At 35.9% G+C, this 15,807-nt stretch overlaps 1 protein-coding gene across 3 annotated transcripts in view; it reads left to right on the top strand.

Annotated features, from left to right (window-relative positions):
• The window catches only part of ankfn1b (ankyrin repeat and fibronectin type III domain containing 1b), a 160,549-nt gene that overhangs the window by 133,699 nt on the left and 11,043 nt on the right, over nucleotides 1-15,807 (top strand). For all 3 annotated transcript variants that reach the window (XM_087309988.1, XM_087309987.1, XM_088651685.1), the window contains 9 exons: nucleotides 2,957-3,054; nucleotides 3,170-3,260; nucleotides 5,287-5,394; nucleotides 7,711-7,810; nucleotides 7,899-8,028; nucleotides 9,971-10,090; nucleotides 11,527-11,745; nucleotides 14,532-14,698; nucleotides 15,143-15,293. In XM_087309988.1, coding sequence (XP_087166114.1) covers nucleotides 2,957-3,054; nucleotides 3,170-3,260; nucleotides 5,287-5,394; nucleotides 7,711-7,810; nucleotides 7,899-8,028; nucleotides 9,971-10,090; nucleotides 11,527-11,745; nucleotides 14,532-14,698; nucleotides 15,143-15,293 — 1,184 coding nt within the window. The remainder of the gene's footprint in view (nucleotides 1-2,956; nucleotides 3,055-3,169; nucleotides 3,261-5,286; nucleotides 5,395-7,710; nucleotides 7,811-7,898; nucleotides 8,029-9,970; nucleotides 10,091-11,526; nucleotides 11,746-14,531; nucleotides 14,699-15,142; nucleotides 15,294-15,807) is intronic.

The following is a 15,807-nucleotide window of genomic DNA, read 5'->3' as shown; positions in this document are numbered from 1 at the left end:
TGCCTTGTTTTCATTAAGATTTTAATTGGCTTTTATTATTTTAGTAGCATTTTTAGATTTACATTTATATTTAGCTGTGCTTTCATTCAAAGCAGAAAATCTTTTTTATAAAAATAACTTTTTTATTTTGTTTGTGTTTTTTAAATAATACTTAAAAAAAAAAAACATAAACAATGTGTTCATATTTAAAGAAAAATCCTATTCACCTTATTCTCCGCCGACGAGTGGGCGCTGCCATTTGAATCTTTTTGTCTCGAGACTTCCGGTCTCATTCACTTCCATTCATTTTTTGACGTTAAAAACTGCTCATTACGCTGCTTGATGTTGCAATTTGATATTTTCTTATTATATTATTCTACTTGGTCTGTATAGTCATGCAAACATTTGTTTGTAGAGCAAGTAGTTTGACCGTTTTCTGCTGTTTATTATTCCTAGTCATTTTTCCCATAGGCGACTGAATCGGAAGTTCTAAGACAATCGCGAAAACAGGCGCACTTCCGCATTTTAGAATAAGGTCAATATCGTATAATAATCGGGGTTCATACGCTCATGGAAACCTGGAAAAGTCATGGATTTTTGACATGGCATTTTCCAGGCCTGAAAACCCACCAGGTATTGGAAAAATCATGGAAGTTACATTTACATTAGTCATTTAGCAGATGTTTTTGTCTAAAGTGACTTAAGCTGCGGTCACACTAGAGCTTGTGCTTGCGAATTTTTTGTCGTACAGCGCTATGAAAAGGTACGGGGCTAAATAATATTATTAGACATTAATAAAATAGAGCGATTGCCAGGGCCAGACTGAATCTGCAGACGTTTTTTGCTATTTCTGCAGAGAATTTTGGTAAAAATCTGCAGATTTTTAAGTATTATAAGTATTATAACTAAAACCTTAATATATAAAAAAATGTGAGGTTTAAAATGCAAATCCAATTAGATTCACATTATTGGGCAAACAAAGCAAGTCTCTCATATATCTACTAAAAGACATTAGGCAATAATATTACTGTAATTAATTTAAAAACAGAATAAATGTAGATTTACACACATTTACTCAAGTAAATAAACAGAATTAATGATGGGCTAAAAATCTGCGGAATTCTGCGCGTGCAGTTTCCATGTGGGCCCAGCCATTGCTTCATATTTTAAATTTCTTATTTTAAATGACCATCTATTGGTCTAACGCATTCACCTGATGTGATTTCGCAGGTAAGAATTCACCAAGCTTGAACTTTCGTATGCAGTGAAATGCGAAACACATGCTTGCATTTCTGGTCTGCCGCATTCGCGTGTCTATGAATGGAAGTCTCGGGAATAAAAAGTACAGTGTGATCGCAGCTTTATTATATAAGTAGTTTTACCTACTATTACTAGTTTAACAAACTATAAAAATCATCTAATATTAGTTTGACAAATATCTGTATACTGTAATGGAGGTGTTTTTACTTCTTTTATTTTCTTGGCCAAAAACATGCTCTCACGTTATTAGTGCTGTGTAAGCATCTATTTCTTCTTAATCTATTTCTTTTAATCATCTATTTTACATAGATATTAAAATAAATTGTGTTTTATGATATGCTGTAATAAATTTAAACCTTTCTTATGATTTACCACTTATATGTAGAAAATGCATGAAACATTAGGTCATGAAAATTGACTTGAAAGTCCTGGAAAAGTCCTGGAATTTTTGTAATAAAACTGTCTAATTTTATTTTTTCACAGTTAGAAATTTTAGAGCTTCAACTAATGTAATGTGATTTTGTACTACACATATATTTTCAGCTTTAGTTCAATTGACAACAATGTTTTAAACTAGTCCACTACCTGTCTTGTCAACTATTCAAGTTTTAGGAACAGCAAATATTAACTTGACTTCTAGTTGATCATTTGGTTTCAAAAGTGTCTTTTATGAAAGGCAAAGGCTTCTAGATGACGCTTATTTGATCAAAATAAAACATGGTCATGGCTTGATTTTGAATGATTTCATTAGGACAGTAAGGTCTGACTTTACTGAGACTAAAGTCTTGCCAATAACAACAATAATTTCCAGTATAGAATATAAAGTGGAGACAGAATGAATATTGTGTCTGACTCCATCATGAGCTTGGAGGACTGCATCCGTACATCTCTGACATGACTCAAATTACTGATTAATCAAGTCATCTGGAATGGCAAAGAAAGCGTTCCTGCCGGACTCCCAGAGTTCATCAAGAGTCTTTGGATTCATCTTCAATGCCTCCTCCTTCATCTTACCCCAGGCATGCTCAATAATGTTCATGTCTGATGACTGGGCTGGCCAATCCTGGAGCACCTTGACCTTCTTTGCTTTCAGGAGCTTTGATGTGGAGGCTGAAGCATGAAAAGGAGCGCTGTCCTGCTGGAGAATCTGCCCTCTCCTGTGTTTTGTAATGTATTGGGCCGCACAAATGTCTTGATACCTCAGGCTGTTGATGTTGCCATCCCCTCTGCAGATCTCATACTGAATGTATCCCTAAACCATGATTTTCCCTCACCAAACTTGACTGATTTCTGTGAGAATCTTGGGTCCATGTGAGTTCCAGTAGGTCTTCTGCAGTATTTGTTATGATTGGGATGCAGATCAACAGATGATTCATGGGAAAAATCCACCTTCTGACACTTTTCCAAATGATCAACAAGAGGTCAAGCTATTATCTCTTGCTCTTGCAACTGGGATCAACAACAACACCTTTAAAAGATTGTGTTTTAGCAAACCATCTTATAAATCTCCTAGTCAGACTCTGTGAACCAAAAACACTGGTTCAAATTCCTTCACTTTAACATTTGTTTAAATCTAGATATATTTTGCAATCCCAGGATGCCATACGAAACAAGTGGTTTAGGTTGAAGTTGCATATTTCATGAGTAGTAGTCTAGAACTAGTAGATTAGTCAGTGCAACTCCTGCTAAATTCCTGCTTTGCTTCTGTGCGTCTCAGTGAGCTGGAGCAGTGTTTCTTCATTTAGCCCTTTGCTGGGTGAGACGGTCATTGAAGACGTGACTCAACTCCAGTATGACATCACAGGACTCGCTGCGGTTGGTATCCGGAGGAGAATTTACTACAAAGTGTAGCTCAGCTAGTAAACACCAAGAACTTTGTGCTAGCTTGTGTTAAATACAGCATCAGTCACAGATCTGTCTCTTGTTTCAGGGCACAGGCTGTTATGTCCAGGTCTCAGCATATAATATGAAGGGATGGAGTTCACCTCAGATATCAGAACCTGCTTGTGCTACACCCTCCAGTGAGTTACACACACACATAAACACATGTTGGTTTTGGTGGTTTATGAGGACGCTCCAGGGCCTGTATTGTATTTTATACTGTAAAAATGCTTATTATTAGGCCTCACCCAAAGACTAACCCCAAACCCAAGCCTCAGGGGAAATTTGTGATGTCAAAAAACCCAACAAAGTATGATTTTAGCATTTTGAATTACGAGGACACGGCATGTCCTCATAAACCACCTCAACATTGTAATGCTTAGGTCATCATAAATATGACATTATACAAATTTGTGTCCTCATAAACCACCAAAACTAGTACACACAATTGAAGTGTTTTGAATTACGAGGACACAGCATGTCCTCATAAACCACCTCAACATTGCAATACTTAGGTTATCATAAATATGGCATTATACAAATGTGTGTCCTCATAAAACACCAAAACTAGTACACACAATTTGTGTTTTGAATTACGAGGACACAGCATGTCCTCATAAACCACCTCAACATTGTAATGCTTAGGTCATCATAAATATGACATTATACAAATTTGTGTCCTCATAAACCACCAAAACTAGTACACACAATTGAAGTGCTTTGAATTACGAGGACACAGCATGTCCTCATAAACCACCTCAACATTGTAATGCTTAGGTCATCATAAATATGACATTATACAAATTTGTGTCCTCATAAACCACCAAAACTAGTACACACAATTGAAGTGTTTTGAATTACGAGGACACAGCATGTCCTCATAAACCACCTCAACATTGCAATGCTTAGGTTATCATAAATATGGCATTATACAAATGTGTGTCCTCATAAAACACCAAAACTAGTACACACAATTGAAGTGTTTTGAATTACGAGGACACAGCATGTCCTCATAAACCACCTCAACATTGTAATGCTTAGGTTATCATAAATATGACATTATACAAATGTGTGTCCTCATAAAACACCAAAACTAGTACACACAATTTAAGCGTTTTGAATTACGAGGACACAAGGCTTGTCCTCATAAACCCCATCAACATTGCAATGCTTAGGTCATCATAAATATGGCATTATACAGATTGGTGTCCTCATAAACCACCAAAACTAGTACACACAATTTAAGCGTTTTGAATTACGAGGACACGGCATGTCCTCATTAACCACCTCAACATTGCAATGCCTAGGTCATCATAAATATGGCATTATACAAATTTGTGTCCTCATAAACCACCAAAACTAATACAAAACACAATAAAAAGCACAGATGATACATATAAAGTGTGTGTGTATGTGTGTGTGTGTATGTGTGTGACAGTATATCTGTCAGATTTTGTCTAGCTTTATTTTATGTGTCTTTGTTTTTGTGTTTGCGAGGACAAGCCCAGCTTTCTCTCACATATTTTAGTGCTCTTTTACGTCGAGTGTGTGTGTGTGTGTAAGTGTGTGTGTTTTGAGCATGCTAATTTCAATGTGTGTTTGTGTTTTCCATTTCGACTCCCTCTGGAAATATTTGCATGTCTGTGAGAGGCTGTAAAGTTGCAGACAGAACGGCTCTTATACAGCAGCTCAAACACACACACACACACACACTCACACACTTGTTGTCTCCCTCTGCAGTTCACACTCACATGCACACACCACTTTACAGGCAAACGCAGAAATGATTTGAACACAATTTTTCTAATTTACATCATGTTTGCGTCCCTTTTTCCCCCCATCGCTCTATCTCTGTCATAACACACACACGCACATGCTCTCGCTGAGGTTAGCCAGGCTGAAGAGAGGGTCTGTGCTAGACATTCCGGGAATAGAGTGTCCATGTTTTCCCCGCTTCCTCGGGAACCGGACTGCAACCAACACACCATCAGAACATCATCCTGTTTACCTGCAGTGTGTGTGCGTTCGTGTGTTTGTGCTTGATGCAGTGATATAAGAGAAAACTGACTGATTTACTGACACCCGAGTAACCAGTGCTAGTTCTTGAAAGTGATTTGAAGCGTGTCACATTTTGATATGCATCTGTTGTTGTTTTCGTTTCTGCAGGTTGGAGGGAGGTGGATGGTCTTCCCCCCCGCCAGCAGGGTCTGAAAGAGGCGTTAGAGCAGCTCCTGGGGCAAATTAAAGGGGCGCACCGTCACTGCGCATGCCACGGTAAACACTCACTTACTGAATGAAACACCTCCTCATTCACGCCGAGCCGCAGCCACCGCGACCACAAACATTTAAGCGCTTTAAAACAAATGTGGAGTTAATATTTCAGAGGGGCTGAGCCGGTCTCCAGGGGGCGACTCCGGGGGTCTTGTTTGTTGTTTTTAGGCCATCGGGGCTGAGGATTTATTTTAGTGTGACTTAACGGGGATAAATCTGAAGCACACTCTCTATGTGGAAATCACCGCCTGCTCCGAACACTGATCATTAAACTCTAATTAAAGTATAAAAGGGCCTTCAGAGTCACAATCTTCACTCTGTTCACACTGCTCAGAGTGATCTATGAGGCTCTTTTGTTGGTCCAAGCCGACACACACCAACACACACAGCATAATGGCTAATTTTAGGTATTGGGCTTGGTTAAAACAAGATACTACACTAAAAAATGTACTGAAAAACAGTTTAATGTTGTGATGATCAGAGGTGGGTAGTAACGAGTTACATTTGCTTCGTTACATTTACTTGAGTAACATTGTTGAGTAACGTGTACTTTTTGATTACATGAAAAACTGTTTACTTTTACTCTAAAATTATTAGAGAAAAATCATTACTCTTACTTCGCTACATTTGGCGGCGTTCCTCCATTACTGTTAAATTATTTGACAAACAATATGCGCATTTTTGATATTTTAATAATTTGCGATATATTTAAATATCGCAAATGTGCATATGTGATTTTCGATAATTTTGATATACTGCTATTGCTATGTATATTGCGTTTTGCACATTTGCGATAGATTTTAATAATTCCGATATAACGTAAAGTATTGAAACTTTGCAAATGCACAAAACACGATGTATGATATGTGTATTTGAGATATTTCAAAAATTTACAATATATCAAAGTATCGCAAATGTGCATATATTGATATGTATATTGCGGTTTGCGCAACTGCGATATTTCATATATCTTTGATTATTCACAAAGTATTGAAATATCACAAATGCAGTTTTTTAAATGATATATGTAAAATGTATAATTTTGATACATTGCACATTGTCAAAATATTGCAAATGCTTATATTGACATATATAAACTATGCACATTTGTAATATTTCAATCATTTGTCATAAATCAAAATATCACAAATGCACATGCAATATTTTGATAATTTTAATATATTGCAAATAATAAAAAAAAATCACAAATGCTCATTTTACAATATATGTTATGTGAGATTATTTGAGATATTTCAATAACTTACAATATATTGAAATATCGCAAATTCACATATGCAATATTTCAATCATTTTGAAAAGGCGAAACATTACAAATGTGCATATATGATATTTCAGTAATTTGAATATATCGCTGATATGTATATTAAGAGTTGCACATTATCTGACCATTTGTCATTATCGAAGTATCGCAAATCCACATATGCAATATTTCATATCTTGCGGTACTGTATATAGAAATTTTGGTATATTGAGATTTGCACATTATGGAAACATTTGTCCTTATTGAAGAATTGCAAATGCACATAAGCAATATTTTATTAATTTGGGGTATATTGAAATTTTGGTATATTGCTATTGATATGGAGATTTGCACATTATCGAAACATTTGTCATTATCGAAATATCGCAAATGTGCATATTCAATATTTCGTTATATTAAAATAACGATGTATAATAAAACTTTGGTATATTGCTATTGATATGTATATTAAGATTTGTGCATTATCGAAACATTTGTGATTATCGAAATATCGCAAATCCACATATGCAATATTTCATTTTTTTTGCGGTATATAGAAATGTTTGTATATTGCTGTTGATTTGTATATTGAGATTTGTCCATTATTGAAACATTTGTGATTATCGAAATATCACAAATGCGAATATGCGATATTTTGGTAATTTGCAGTATTTCGAAATTTTGGTATATTGCTATTGACATGTATATTGAGATTTGCTCATTATCAAAACATTTCTCATTAGCGAAATATCACAAATGCGCATATGCATTCTTTCTGTAATTTGCGATGTATTGAAATTTTGGTATATTGCTATTGACATGTATATTGAGATTTGCACATTATTAAAACATTTGTCATTATCAAAATATCACAAATGCGCATATGTAATATTTCGATAATTTGTGATCTATCAAAATATTACAAAATCACATATACGATATTTATATAATTTCAGTATATTGCGTAACCCTATTAGTGAGTGTAGTACAACCAAAGATCTAAAGCTTGAGAAAAGACTCTTCTGTTTCTCTTGTGTTTCCATCCTCTCTGTGTTTAGAACAAATCAAAGCTCCGTCGAACACCAGAAAACATTCTGTCTCTAAAAGTCTGCGGCATCTCTTCCAGCCCACCAGCAAATTTGTCAAAAACCTGAAAAGGTGAGAAAAAACAGCATGAGAATGTAGCTGTTGCAGTATTGATGCTGTCTGCATTCTCCATGACTCCTCTCTCTGTTCTGGTCCACAGAGGTCTTTATCTAGCCTGTATATTTTATCAAGATGAAAACGTTCTGGTGACTCCAGAGGATCAGCTGCCGGTTGTAGAGGTGGACGACTCCTTCAGCTGTCACGCACAGGATTTACTCTGGTTCACAAAGGTAATGAGGTGGATCAATGGAACGTTTGCTGATGCACATGAAATAACTCTGTTAAACCTTCTTCCAATAATAAATCAAAGCATTCGTACTTGCTTGCTTCACTGAGCTGCGTTGCCTGTAGTTTAGTTTTAGTTTGAAGTCATGTTTTGTTTAAAGCTTCCATGAAATTAAAATAAGATTTTTTAGATGTTAGCATCAGTATTATTCCTTTCAAGGATACAGTTGAAAGCAGAAGTTTACACACACTGTATAAAAAGGCACATAACCATTTAAAAAAAGTCAGATGTTAATGTGACCAAACTTTTTCTCTTTAAGGTAAGTTAGGATAATCACATTAGTTTATGTTCTGCTTAATAGCAGAATAATGAGAGAGAGATTTATTAAGAAATTGTTATAACTTTTCTTGAAAGTCAAGTTTACATACAATAAGATTATTCTGCCTCTGATGAAGCTCAGATGATGATGTCAAAGTTTTGGAAGTTTCTGATTGGCTAATTGCCAACATTTGAGTTAATTGGAGGTACAACTGTAGAATAGTATTTAGGAAAACCTCAAACACACTGCTTCATTGTGTGACAACATGGGAACATCAACAAGCCAGAATCAACAAAGCCAGATTACAATTTTCTAAATTACACTGGGAAAAGACAAATTTTTGGAGACATGTCCTGTGGTCTTATGGAACTAAGATTGAACTGTTTGGCCACAATGATCAGTGTTACATTTTTGAGGACAAAGGGGGAAGCTTACAAGCCCAGGAACACCATCCCAACTGTGAAGTATGGGGGCGGCAGCATCATGTTGAGGGTCTGTTTTGCTGCAGGAGGGACTGGTCCACTTCACAGCATAGATGGCTTCATGAAGAAAGAACATTATGTAGAAATACTGAAGCAACATCTCAAGACATCAGCCAGGAAATTAAAACTCGGCCACACATGGATCTTCCAAACATACCATGACCCTAAGCATACTGCCAAATTAGTTAAGATGTGCTTTAAGGACAACAGAGTGAATGTTTTGGAGTGGCCATCACAAAGCCCTGATCTCAATCCTATAGAAAATGTGTGGGCAGAGTTGAAAAAGCTTGTGCGAGCAAGACAGCCAACAAACCTGACTCAGTTACAGCAATTCTGTCAGGAGGAGTGAGCCAAAACTCCTGCAAACTATTGTGAGAAGCTTGTGGAAGGAAACGCAAAACATTTGACCAAAGTTATACAGTTTAAAAGCAAAGCTAAAAAACACCAAGAAAATGTGTGTAAACATTTGGCTGTCTAGAAATTAATAAAAAATTCTTAAAAAAAAAAAAAACTCTCTTATTATTATGGCATTTAGCAAATGTAAATCATTTAGGTAATCCTAACGGACCTAAAATATTAATAATTTTTGTATGATTTACCATCAGACATTTAAAAAAAATGGTTATGTTCCTTTTTATAAAGTGTATGTAAAATTCTGGTTTCAACTGTATCTATAAGCTAGTGTGCGGCAAAACAGTGACAAAATTCACATTAAGTAGATATAAAGCTCATATAAGAGTGTGAAGCTTGTAGTTTGTCATTTCCGCCCAAGTGGACCAATGTTTTATCACTTCATACTACAGTTTCTCATCAAATCGTGACCAATCAAATGCTCTCCAGTGTCTGACATGCCTGCCCCCTTCAAGACGTTTCTCATTTGCTTTTCATTTGATGTTTGAGCTCAACCACTCTCACTGGCAGAGCGGTGATAAAACAAAACACTATTGACTGTATTTTTAAAAGGGGCGGAGCTACTACATGTTTGGCCCTCTCATAGAATAAAAAATTAACATTTCAAAGCACTACACAGGAGCTTTAGTATTGAATGCTGTCTTCATGGTTGTGTGTGTGTGTGTGTGTGTGTGTGTGTGTGTGTGTGTGTGTGTGTGTGTGTGTGTGTGTGTGTGTGTGTGTGTTATTGTCAGGTGTGTCACCTGTGGGAGGAGTTGAGCTGGATGCAGCAGTGTATCAGTCCTGCTCACGCCTGCAGCTCCTGCACACTTCAGACACGCCTCAAACTGCTGCAGGCAGCGGCACAACTACAGGTGAATCGGCTACACACAAACAAAACAAGCTAAAGCGAACACCAGAACAGATGATGCATCATTACAGAAACAAAAGAAAAGCTTCTATTGAGCTAAAATACTAAGCTGATTTTTAAAAATCTTTTTAACTATCAAAACAGTCAAAGGGTGAAAAATCTGTCTACAAACATATATTTTAACAGAACATTGTTATATTTTTTCTAGATAATTGAAGGTGTGGGATGAATGAAACTTTGATTACAGTGTCTGAACATTGAATGAAAGAATATGTGGGATTATATGTGACTCTGGACCACAAAACCTTATGTCTTATGTTGCACAGGTATATTTGGGGCAATAACCAAAATACATTAAATGTGTCAAAATTATTTATTTAAATATTAAGTAAAGATATTTTTCTTTTATGAAGATATTTTTGTAAATATTAATATTCTGTTGTGAACATATAAAAACTACACTTTTGATTAGTAATGTGCATTGCTAAGCAGTGGGCAACTTTAAAGGTGATTTTCTCAATTGTGTTGATCTTTTTGGACCCTCAGACCACCTAACATCAATAGAAAGCTTATTTAGTCAGCAGTCAGCTGTTATGTGATAACAGCATAAATCTCAGTATGAAAAAAGTATACTTATTTATGGTCAACGATCACATATCGTATTAATACATAAAAAATACATTTATTATAACTCTTAACTTAGAGATCAAAATAAACCGAGGTTAAAAGCTGAGACATTTTGAATTATTATTATTATTATTAAATTATTATTTAACCTTTCAACACATATCATATTTGTCGCACTGTGTATTCACTTATATAGGTAATTTTGGAATAGATTAACATTAACTAAACAGGAGGAGCATTTTTGTTGTTGTTGGTTTATTTTATGTTATTTTTTCTTTTGTTATTATTATTATATATCATTTTAATTAGTTTATTTTGTAAATACACTAATCTTAAAGCATGAAATGTGTAAAAACTAAAAACAAATCTGGTCAAAAACTACTAATTCCCTCTATTAACTACTTCAATTACTTGCCTATTTCAGATAGGTATATATTAAGTTATTAACTGTTTATCAGTACTCATTTTCTTATTTTATCTAAAATCTAACCCTACCTAAATCTAAACCCAACTACAGTACTAGCTTACTATTAATAAGCAGCACATTAGTAGTTTATTGAAGTAAAAGTCTTAGTTGGTTTTAGTCTTAGCGAGAATTGTACCTCAAAATGACCCAGAAAATTATGAAATGTGATTTAATGTTTATATTTTATTCACACGTCAAATGAAAACTGCACAGGCTAAAAGATTGAACTTGCAATCTTGTTGTAGTTCATCACTGCTGTTTGCACAAAAGTTGCTGGAGGAAATATGGTGTGTGTGTTTTCAGCATCACAAAATAGTGAAACATTTGTCCTCTTTCGTGTTTCTCAGGCTCTGCTGGGCACGGTGGATCTGGGACAGGTGTATTTCGAGCCCATTAAAGACAAGCACGGTAATGCAGTGCTGGTGCTGCTGAAGGACATGAGTGCGTGTGCGCCGCTGGAGGGACTGCGCTGGATTCCTGTCAGTAAATTCCAGCTTCAGCGAAGGTCTTCCTCGTCTTCATCAGAAGAGCCCAGCGCACTGGAGACGCTCCTCTCCACACTGCACGTCAGTGTCTCACACACACTGCAGCCGCCATGTTATGTGCAAAAACAAATCATAATTATACTTTTATAAGAAAATAGTTATATTAGATTACATTAGGTTACATTTTAGATTTAGAACTATTTACAGCAGAGCTAATGATCCACCAAAAATAAATAAACAAATTAACAAACAGACAAACAAACAAACTGACAGACAAACGAACAAAGCAAATTAACAAAAAGGAAAAATAAACAAACAGACAAAACAAAACAAAACAACAAACATACAAAACAAAACAACAAACAGACAAAACAAGCAAACAGGAAAAAAGAAGTAAAACAAAAAACAACAACAAGCAGACGAGTAACTGACAAACAAGCAAAAGAGATAGACAGAAAGAAAAACATAACAAATCATGAGACAATAAACAAACAGGAAAAATAAATAAAACAAACAAAAAGACAAACAAAATGGCAAGCAACTGACAAACAGACAAAACAAACAAACTGAAAGACAGACAGAAAACAAACAAAACTAATCAAATCAACAAAGAGACAAAACAAACAAACAGAAAGACAAAAAACAAACAAACAGGACAGAAAACAACAACAAAGAGACAAGCAACTGACAAACAAGCAAAACAAACAAACAGTCAAAACAGACAGACCTAAAACAAACAAGCAAACAAACAAACAAAACAAAACAAATCAACAAACAGAAAAAAAGAAATTAAGCAAACAAAACAAACAAACAAACACACAAGCAACTAACAAACAGACAAAACAAACAAACTGAGAAAACAAACAAACTTAAAGACAGACAGAATCCAAACAAAACAAATCAAATCAACAAACAGACAAAACAGACAGACCGAAAACAAACAAACAAAAATACAGACAGAAAACAACAACAAACAAACAAACAAACAATCAGGAAAAAAGAAATAAAAAACAAACAAAAAGACAAGCAACCGACAAACAGGCAAACAAACAAACAAGCAAACAAACAGAAATACAGACAGAAAACCAAATAACAAAACAAATCAACAAATATACAAAACAAACAAACAGGAAAGAAAACAAAACAAACAAACAGAAAGAAAGACAGAAAACAAACAAACACCATCATTAACTTTAGGTTTATTTGGAGTTGTAGAACATTCCCTTCATAATTAATTAAATTAATTCTTTTGTTAATTTATTTATTTTGTATGCGTTCCAATTTATCCCCCATTTAAAATGTTTCTGCACTCATTTTTTTAAATTAGAATTAAAACAATATTCAGCGTATAATAGTTTTTAGTATAGATATATGATATTTATGTTCAAAACTCAAATCTTCAGTCGAATGTGTCCAATTAATTGTGTTTATTGTGTCTTTTCATTGACGAGAAGTTATGCTGATGCACTGTATTATATTTCAGAAAGCAGTATCAATCTAAAAACCACATGGGACAAACAAATGACAGCTTTTCAATCAGGGTGACTGAATGCAGAACTGGACGAGTTTCTGAATGAGCCTGAAATGAGTGCTGAATGTATGTTTCTCTCTATGCCTGCCTTGTTCCTGGAGTGCAGTCAACTGTGGGAGCGCAACAGTAGAGTTGTTGGTTTGATGATTTTGTCTGAATGCTGTAAACACTCCAGACTGTTGAAAATGCTCAGGAATATCAACCTCTGTGAACACTGTGTTTTGTCTGAGCGCCTCAGAATTTCCCTGTGGTAATGCTGTGTGTATGTGTGTGTGGTGAAAGTGGTTCCACAGCTCAACAACCACATGGCTCCAGAGTCAGTCTCTCAGTCAAATAGTTTGGAAATGATAAACGTGGGTCAATTTCAGGCTATTGCAGGAAGTTCTTCATACCTCTGAGTGTGTGTGTGTGTGTCTGTGTGTGTGTGTGTGCTTTGCCCATTTTTCCATTTCCTATCACTCATGCGCTTCAGACTCCACACACAGAATGTTCCAGACACTGTATATCCCAAATCAAAAGAAAAATAAGCAAATATATTTAGCATTAGGAAAATCTGGCATGTTATTTTTAGGACATTTAAGATGTTTTACTTAGTGACGTTTATCTTTGATGAAACTTACATACGTTTTACATTATACACGACTAAAATAGAAGATAAGGGAGGATGGTGGTTTTATAGAGGGGAAGCTTTTTGTCATTTTTTTGACACACACCCCTCAGTTTGCGCTCTGTTTATCTACAGTAAGACAAAATTATGAGCCCGCCTGCGAAAATTGTAATATTTTTTATTTCCCAAGATATTTTTAACAGAGCAAGGACATTTATTAGAGCATTTCCAGTTGGTGTTTCAGTGTGGAGTTTGCATGTTCTCCCCGTGTTGGCGTGGATTTCCTCTGGGTGCTCCGGTTTCCACTACAGTCCTAACACATGCGCTATAGGGGAACTGATTAACTAAATTGGCTGTAGTTTATGAGTGTGTGTGTGTGTGTGTGTGTGTGTGTGTGTGTGTGTGTGTGTGTGTGTGTGAGAGAGAGAGAGAGAGAAAGAGAGAGAGAGAGAATGACTGTGTATGGGTGTTTCCCTGTACTGGGTTGCAGCTGGAAGGGCATCCGCTGCATACAACATATGCTGGAATAACTGTCGGTTCATTCTGCTGTGGTATCCCCTAATAAATAAGGGACTAAGCCAAAGAAAAATGAATGAATGAATGAATGAATGAATGAATGAATGAATGAACAGATACAGATTGTTTGCTGTGAGGGTTGACATCATCAAATCTTATCGTCTATGAGAAGTCCCCATAAAGATAGCTTTTCATGTGTGTGTGTGTGTGCAGGAGAAGCTGTCGTATCACCGGCGCAGCAGGAAGTGTCTGCCTCCAGGTCTGTATCTGGGTTACTTGAAGCTCTACACCTCAGTGGACCAGATCCGAGTCCTGGTGTCACACAAACACCCAAACGTGCTCTGCCACGTCAAGATACGAGACAACGGCCACGTCTCCAGGTACCACATCTTCATCTGATGCATGTGTTTGTCCATTTACAAATGTAATAAGTGTAAGTGATTTGTCAGTAGGCTAAACCAGGACTGTCATCCCCCTTTTGATACAGTCAAGTGTGTGCAGGCTCTTCTAGCTCAAGATGAATTCAGCCCCGGTGTTACAGGGAGTGGTACAGGATTTTACCAACAGTGATCAGATTGTATAACCAAAGTCATACTAGATGAATTATGCATAACTGTAAAAGCGTTGATAATGTAGATATGGACTTGTTGTTTGAAACTAAGGTGGGCAATATAAATGTAATTTTATTAATATTAATACCTTCTTATATATGTAATTTATTTTGTAGTATGGAGAGCTCTGCTGTGACCTGATTTTCCCTTTGTGATTAATAAAGTCTAAACAAACAAACAAACAATAAGTGTAAGTGTGTGTTTGTGTGTTAGGGAGGAATGGCAGTGGCTTCAGTCACTGACTTCACTGGAGGACAGCGCGAAGGTGTGTGAGGATGCTCAGAGTGCTCCGCATCGCCTCCTGCTGGACTTACGAACCGCCGCCAAAGAGTTACTCGCATACGTCAACATTCCCAACCAGCAGGTTTGTGCACTTCATTGACAGCGTGTTTGATTGTGTAAGCTAATTAGTGGAGTGAAGTCTTGATGCAGTTGCAATCTGAGCTGCATCCAATGCTTTTTAATGCCCATCCCTAACCCCACCCCTCACAGTGACGTCACTAGCATTGAGTGCATTTCTGAGATATGCAGTCTCAGCCTGCAAATCCAAGTCCGCATCCAGATACTATTGAATTAGTGGCTTTTATCTGGGAAAACAACAATGCACCAAAACCAGAAATGGTGCATGCACTTGACTGAAAAAAACAACAACCGGAAATGATTTGTATTAAATATTCAATCAGTAAATAATATAGAGTAATTTTATAAGACTTTATCTTTATAAGACTTTATTTATAAGATTTTACTGACTAGCTTGTACTGATTTGAAGAAACACAAGACAAAAGACCCAAACATTTTATTGACTAATATTTTGACAGCAAATTGCCACTGTCAGGATCTTAAATCCTTGAAAGATTTTAATATTTAAATTTAATAT

This window comes from Danio rerio, chromosome 24 (genome assembly GCF_052040795.2).
Source record: "Danio rerio strain M-AB ecotype USA chromosome 24, GRCz13ab, whole genome shotgun sequence".
Lineage (NCBI taxonomy): Eukaryota > Metazoa > Chordata > Actinopteri > Cypriniformes > Danionidae > Danio > Danio rerio.
The sequence above is the reverse complement of the archived record's forward strand: the minus strand, read 5'-3'. Positions and strand labels throughout refer to the sequence as shown.